This window comes from Dicentrarchus labrax, unplaced genomic scaffold (assembly GCF_905237075.1).
Source record: "Dicentrarchus labrax unplaced genomic scaffold, dlabrax2021, whole genome shotgun sequence".
NCBI lineage: Eukaryota > Metazoa > Chordata > Actinopteri > Moronidae > Dicentrarchus > Dicentrarchus labrax.
Window position 1 is genome coordinate 24,006,178 of NW_026136721.1, and position 8,041 is coordinate 24,014,218.

Consider the following 8,041-nt stretch of genomic DNA (forward strand, 5'->3'; position numbering starts at 1 on the left):
TGATTCTTCTCACTGAAATGACATCACCTTAAAGGCAGACAGCAAGTGATTCACCGCTCTGACGCACACTTCCACAACACCATGACAACAGGTAATATCTTTAGGTTTTTTTGTTTTATTGCCTTTGAGATAACAGTATCTTTTAAGTCTGGTGTCTGCTGCCTTATGATTGCCAATTTCTGGGGATGTGATTTATTTATTTTTTAAGTTCACATTGGCTCATATCCTAGTACAAATCATAAAGACGAGCAACAAATCAATGATTTGAATAGACATTGAAGCTTGACAAGGCGTCTGGGGACCTGTCCAGTGCCTTAGACAACATTTTGTGACGTCTCTTTTGTGTGAGCAGACAGAATCCTGATCAGTCCATCTGTTACAGCTTAGGGAATTATCTCCTTGATATTTAATGTTCTGTACGAAGGTCAACATTTGATGCAGGCCTTTTTAAAACTCAACATATGGACACCAAGGACCAAGCTCTTGTTCAGTGAATACTTTGATAGCCACTGGTATGAATTTATAGGAAGCCATATTGACTAAATGGCATATTGTAATGGATATAAGAGCCATAGTGCTGCTTATATTACACAAATCGTGAATATTTACTTAGTTTTTTCAAAGGCAGAATAATATCTCACACAGTGTATTTGTTGGGAATACATTTGCTGTTAGTATTTACAACAGCAGGACAGTGTATATGGGATCAACTCAAAATAAATAACTGTGCCCATATTCAACATAATGAAGATATTGAAGGAACATGTCAGAAAGCTAGCTTTGGCTAAAGCTTAGTTGTATAAATTCATTGTAGGTTTCTTTAAATTGGATTTGTTGATAATTAGAAACATATAAGAATAATACATACACAAATGTATATTGTATGGGTTGAAGACCAGATAAAACTTAAGGCAATAATTTCAATCCATCTAAGCATAACTGCAATAACATTGAATTGATGATGATATTAATTAATCTCACTACATACATTTTTCTTAGTGGACACTAATTCCTGCATCATACAGTTGCTTCAAAACTATGTCATTTCCATCAGACCAAGTGTATTGTTTAAATATTTCTAAGCATAGAATGCACAATATGTCAAAGAAAGTCAATCGGGCATGTGTGACTTTGTGCCTTTATGCTGGTTGGATTTATGTCAGAAATAAATAAAGACAAACCAGCCAATTATAACATTGTTGAATAATTCATCTTAATAAGATAACTCCATACTCCCTGTGAGATATGGCTGTACTCAGTGTTTTATCCATTACGCTGGGAGACAGACAACATTCAAAGGCTTTCTGAAAAAGCTATTTCTCTTTATTCCATCAGTTTCTAGCAATAAAAAAATAGTATTCATGAGTCTGGTTCACTAATATAAGCAAATGGTGTTAGGGCACTCTCACTGGAGTTTCAGATGACTCAGACTACTTCGTCTAGATTTGCATCATCACACAGAAAGAGCCTGATTGGCACAAGAGGTGCTAAAAGTACATCTCTGCCTCTCAGCAAAAGGTTACTCATTAATGATGTGTCTCTACAACGTACCAACATCAATCTGACTCACTGACCAAAAAGGGCGATGAATTGTGGGATGTGACTGCTCCACACTTGTCAGTCAGTCATTCAGGAAACAAACAGCAACCTCCCATAGGGATGAATCCATAAAAACAGTGTAACACTTTATTGTTCCCTATGGGTACCTTATTTTTTAAACTCTTGTTGGGTGGTCACAGTTCAGGATCAAACTGCAGAACAGCAAGTCTGAAGGGATTCTTCAAGCTTGATAGTTTAAAGACTGCAGATTAAGTTTTATTTGGCTTTAACAATCTCATTACAGTCATTAATTTACAGACTCTAGTTTAGATGCTGAAGGTATTCTACAATCTGACTTATTTTAATCATGCAAATTAGAGGCCTTTACCATTTACCATAAATCATACATTTAAAATTCAAGATATTGTCAGACCTGTTTCTCTAAGACTATTATCCCTTTTGGAAGAGCTCCCTTTTGTTTTTTGAATGCTGGTTTTTGGCAGTGTGCCACACTGAGAATCGTGGACTCTTTCAGATGTGAGATCCTGGGTGATATTTCCCAAGAGCAGGCTGTATAATATGATCACAAAGACATCGAATGAGCATGTTATGACACAATGATATGATTAGAGATTGTTTGTCATAATCAACTCAAAACATGTGTGTCAGATTATCCTCAATATATAATACAAGAACATCTATACACTGATATAAGTATTTTGGTGACTTAACTGTGTAATGTCCGATTGTGTAACGGTATTTTGATCCATACAAACAATTACAGTGTGTTCTTTTAAAACTCACTCTTGTATTTACAAATTTTAATCCCAAGAAGAGGTGGAGTATCTACGTATCTTAGACTTCCGGATACAAATAAACCTGCCCTTTTCACTCCCAATAAGTGAATAAAGTGATTAGCAACACCCATTTCATTTTGTGCACCCTCTCTCTCCCTGCAGGCTTTTCTCTAATAGTTCGATTCAATACATTTGGAGGTGCAGCAAGAATGAGAGTGCTGTGAGTGCTTCACCTGATAAGATACAGCCCATTTGTCCAAGATGGCTTTTACGATCAGTTATGTGAAATGTATGCGCAATGTAAGTGAAAATTCATCAGGCCACCATTAGTGAGCGTACGTGTGTTGTGAATAGTATTACTTTCTGTAAGTGCAACTTTATATGCAAGTTGCATTCTTTAGTTTGATTTATGTATAGCCATAATGACTTGCATTGGTCAGCCCGACTGAAGGGCCTTTTCAACCATATAGTGATTACTGAATATTTCCCCATCCTCATACTCCTTTTACTACCGTGGTCAGTTTTAGAGCTGTCCTCAGCATTAACACCTACATTTTTATTCTTCCATGCAAATAATTTCATACTTAAGATGTGGACCATGAAGCAAAACCTTTATCAAAAAAATCTTTGTATCAGGTTTTATGTTTCTATGTGGGACTCTGGAAATGGACTGGGCATATGTGATGGTTGCAAGATGCTGGGAGCATTTAGTTTTCGAGTGCTCATTACAAAAGAATGTCAGTCTATTATGACTGCTCTTTTAAAAAATGTGATATTAGCCATCTGAAAAAATAGGCTCCAAGAAAGATTGCAGGCATGAAAAACAAGCCACATCAACGGTCACGTTGCAGATTTGACCAGAAATGTGTTTTTATAACATTCTAACAATCTTAGTTTAGATTACTATTGGCATAGTTCAAATACACAGGGAATGAATTCCAACATGTGCCATTTTATGTTTTCTATTGTGCCTAAATCGTACAGTACAGTTCAAGTTTTCTTGAACTTCAGTTTATTGGTTTAATACTCGCCTGCGCATGCAGCCATATGTTTCGTTGTTTCTAGAAATCTAAGGGTTCTCAGGAGGAGCTACAGACTGAAAATGTTAAATCACTCCAAGTGACGCAAATGCGTTAATTAGTCACATTAAACATAAATTAATTAGTTAGAAAATATCTCATATCACTGCCAAAGACAGCCATGGTGTTGAATAATACATTCAAATGTCACTTGAAAGCGTTTAATGTGTTAGAATTTTCCATTTTGACATCATTTTCTGTGCATCTATAATGTTGGAGAAAGAACTGGGGCACGTTTTATTCTGGACCACTGGGAACAAGAAATATAAAGTTAGAAGACATACCCATCGGCAGAAAGAAGAAAAAAGGCAGCCAACACAAGATGAACATCCCCACAACGATGGCGAGGGTTTTAGCAGCCTTTTTCTCCCTGGAGAACTTCATCAGCCGCACTGAGAGCGAACTTCGAAACGGGTGGTTTTTGCTGCTTTTGGAGCTGGCCGGGCGCGGGTCCTCCAGTACGCTGCGGCAGTGTATCCGGAGGACCACTTCCATCGACTTGTTTCTCTCTCGTTTGACGCCCGCTTCTAGGCTCTTGGTAGTCCTGCGGGCCACCACGTAGACCCTGAAATACATGATGAGAATGACCATGAGCGGGAGGTAGAAGGAGAAGAGAGAGGAGAAGAGCGCGTAGCCCGGCTCCTCTGTGATCCTGCAGATGCTGTCGTCCACAGGCGGCGGTTCCTTCCATCCCAGCAGCGGTCCGACAGAGATGACCGTGGATGACACCCAAACTAGGACTAAAATAGCCACTGCCTTCCTCTCTGTCATAATACTTGGGTATTTCAGGCAGTGTTTGACACCTATGTATCGGTCGATGGAGATGATGCAGAGGCTGAGGATGGATGCGGTGCAGCAGAGCACATCCACCGCAGCCCAGATGTTACAGAAAACCCGGCCGAACACCCAGCATCCCAGAACCTCCAGGGATGCAGAGAAAGGCAGTACGATAATGCTCAGCAGCAGGTCTGCCATGGCTAAGTTGACGATGAAGAAGTTTGTGACAGTCTGCAAATGTTTATTGCACACCACAGACAGAATGACCAAAATGTTGCCAACAATTGCCACCAAAATAAAAACGGAGAGAATGATCCCGACCCCGACAACCTGTGAGTCCATTGTGAAGTTCGTGCATGTCGTGATGCTGTCGTTTGGAAATATATGACCCAAAATAGATCCGTTGAAAGCTTCAGCAAAATAGATCCCATAGTTGCTTTCGTTCCTCAAGTTAGAGTCTGTCATTTTGAAACGCCATAAAGAGAACTTTAGAGTAAGTTTTCACATAAGAGCATTGTGTCGGGCATTGTTTTCAGTCTCTCTTTCCAGCAAGACAGTCAAGCGGGCGTCCTCGTAGACAAAATGTGCCACAGGTAAAGCGAAGGGTATTTGAAAAATACAAATGAAAATGGAAAGTCCACATGACTACATACAAACGCATGCATGATGAGGAAACTGTTTGCAAAAACATAAATATTCTCTCTCAAAAGGGGTTTTGGTTCCAGAGGAAGTCTTTACGCACAGTAATAATAAGAATAAAAATGAAATACATTCAGCCCCATTTCCACGTATTTCTTCCATTTGATGGTTTTCCACTGGTGGCATCCTTTGTAACTGATCACAGAGTCAGAGCTGGTACAGCAGGTCTGAACCTACAGCTCCACCCACACATATTTACTGTTGCATTCACGGTCTCCACAAGAGAGCGTCACTTTAAATCTGGTCACGAATTCTTTAAGACACACTATTAGAAACTGGTTTGCCACTTCTCTTTATCTGACTTGTTTTCATTAACACGTGTTTTAGCTTATGATGATTTCTTGTAGTTTTATATTTCTCTTACTTCAAAATAAAAGGCAAAAAAAAGTTATGACCTCTCTTTTAACCTTTAAAGATAAGCAGCATCAGTAGATGGTGTAAACAGCCACAGGGGAAACCAACAAGCCAGTATTGACCACAGGAGTGCCTTCAGGCAAAGCTGTGAAGTTTCCCAGTGACACCACAGCTGCCATCCCCAGGCCTTGTGTGCATAGCTTAAGTAGAAGGACAGGCCTGTACAAACCACCAGGGAGCCTAGAGGAGAGGAAAGGTCAAGAGGCAGAGTCACAGAGCGGACAAACAAGCCCTGCATGGGAAAACATCAGCACAGGATGCAAAATTACCACTTTGTCTATAGCAACACAGTGTGTTGTGACATGCAGCTCAGTCATTTTTATATATTGTATATATGATGACTTTCCAACATGTAATGGTGAAAAATAATTCTGGCAGCGATGTTATATAATATTATATTACTTTATTTACAGAAGATAGTACCATAGTTTCTGCTGAGACTGTACTACTGTTTGTCCCTTGCTGATTATGGGTTGCACACAATCTCTTATTATTTGAATGAATTTGGAATTAATTATTGTCCCTGAGCTTGAATGTACACATTAACTTTTTTTCAGCAAATTCACCTGCAAAATATTCTTTTGAATCAGTTATAGTAACAAGCAGTATTGGTGGTTTTGGTTGAAGAAGGTTCTCATATCATTGTGCAAAACAACCAAGAGTACAAAAAGCTCCACTGAGGTCCATGATTACAACTGAGAGTGTCTCACATAAGTTTAGAAATATCAGCTTCCATCTCTTTGCACGTGTTGGTCTGCTTCTATATCTTCTTATTAGTTTTAGTGCTTAAAATAAGGCTAATGCTACTGCTACTGGATGCTTGAATTTCCCTCAGGATAAATAAAGTAAGTATCTATCTATCTATCTATCTATCTATCTATCTATCTATCTATCTATCTATCTATCTATCTATCTATCTATCTATCTATCTATCTAAAAGCTTATAGCCATGCTGGAGATATACACTGGAGGATGTATTGGATGTCCAGGTAGTTCAAAAAACATTAGAGCCTCGCCCTGCAAGGCTCTCTGCTGATTACACAAACAAAATTGCTGGATGGATAAAAAATGGAGACAACCTTGCCATTCTTAGATCCTAAAAACAAATGCAGCTGAAAAAAAATACCCATTTGGCCTGAGAACATTGATATTTTGCAAAACTCAAGATAATGTTCAGTGACATTCTTTTATATTCATTGCCAATGTTTTTAAAATTCCCACTTTGTATGATATATGTGCATGGCAACTCAGGCTTATGGTTAGGGAAAGGATCAGGGTTGTGGCAAATAAACTATGGTTATGGCGTGATGTCCTGCATGAAAGTCAAACATGTCACCACCGCCCCAACTACATTACTTTTTGTCTTGTAACATAATGTGCACAATACTTCCTGGAGTTAGTATGGTAAAATACAAAGATTTTGCAGTAATTAAGCATTAATATTAAAATCCAGATGAGACAAGAATTTGGTATTTAGCTTCCTAAGTATCATCTCATGAAGTGAAACGTTGAAAGAGTCTAATTTTTACCTGCTGGTGGCATTAGATAAGAGTCAGAGGATCACAAACATATTTCAGATTTATCATATTATCTGTACCAAATCACTCTGGACCAACAGAGCATAGGACAGACAAGCTGACTGTCCATCAAACCAACCACTGTCGTTTGACTAAAAAGCACAAAAGATATATTAGCAAAGTAGGTTTAATATGGAGTCAGTGCTATGGCTGTGGGTAGCAGCACTCATGGTGAGTCTGCTCAGCTGTCAGAGCACATCCTCATTATTGGATTTATAAAAAAGCTACAGCTTCATCCAGCCCACCTGCTCCTCCTTAACAGAAGTGAGGGCTAAATCTGCTGTCATGCAGAACTTTAGGCCGCACCATACAGGAGACATTTTTTGATGGCACAGAGCATGAACCTGTCAAAAACAAGGATGTTTTAGATAATGATATGTGGGATGAACTGTAGAGGTCACCAATGGTAATGTTTAAGATTCTACTCCTGCCTGCACTCCTGATTCATTACTTCAGTAAATAACTTAACCTTGCAACAAGATATATTTTTTTGCCACTTGGGGCCAGCAGAAAGAAGCTGTGAACGCAACACTGATATATCATCACCTTTTGAGTTGATATGGTGAATTTCTTAGCTACAGATTCAGGTTAAAACTTTCTGTAGGTTCATCACTATGAGCAAACACTTGCACATTCTCACATTGTTTTGACACTGTCATTTCATACATTGCCCCTTTCACATACAGTCACCCTCCTCTTGTAACAATGGAATTCACACGCAGGGTTGGCGGTTAGGTTCCTCAGCCCCCCTCGTCTGTGTGTTAAAGTGTCCTTGAGCAAGACACTGAATCCCAAGTTGCTCAGCAGCTGCCCAGCTGTGTATAGGATGGGTAAAATGCAGAGGACAAATTTAAATTCATGTATGTAAAATACTGATTGTATGTGTTTCACTTGCTGAAGAGCAGACTAAATGTAGAAAGCCTCCAATTACAGTCTTGTAGGGCATCACAAGGAGGACAAGTGTCTGCTAATTTATGTGGGACTGCAGGTGGTCATTCTTTGCAAAGAATTGACGGCAACATAAAATTGGGGGAATAAAACTATTCTGCACTGTTAATGTGATGTTGATGTGTAAGCCACAAATTAAAGTTTAAAGTCAGTACTTTAACCTCACAGCCAATGTTTAGTTTCATAATCATTGTGCCAAGAGCCAAAATAA

General features: G+C 38.9%; 1 protein-coding gene across 1 annotated transcript in view; it reads right to left on the reverse strand.

Moving 5' to 3' along the window:
* The window catches only part of adra1d (adrenoceptor alpha 1D), a 9,468-nt gene extending 4,382 nt beyond the window's left edge, over positions 1-5,086 (reverse strand). The window contains exon 1 of the mRNA XM_051385551.1: positions 3,700-5,086. Within this exon, the coding sequence (XP_051241511.1) occupies positions 3,700-4,657 (958 nt within the window). The 5' untranslated portion in view covers positions 4,658-5,086. The remainder of the gene's footprint in view (positions 1-3,699) is intronic.
* Between the last annotated feature and the right edge of the window lie 2,955 nt (positions 5,087-8,041).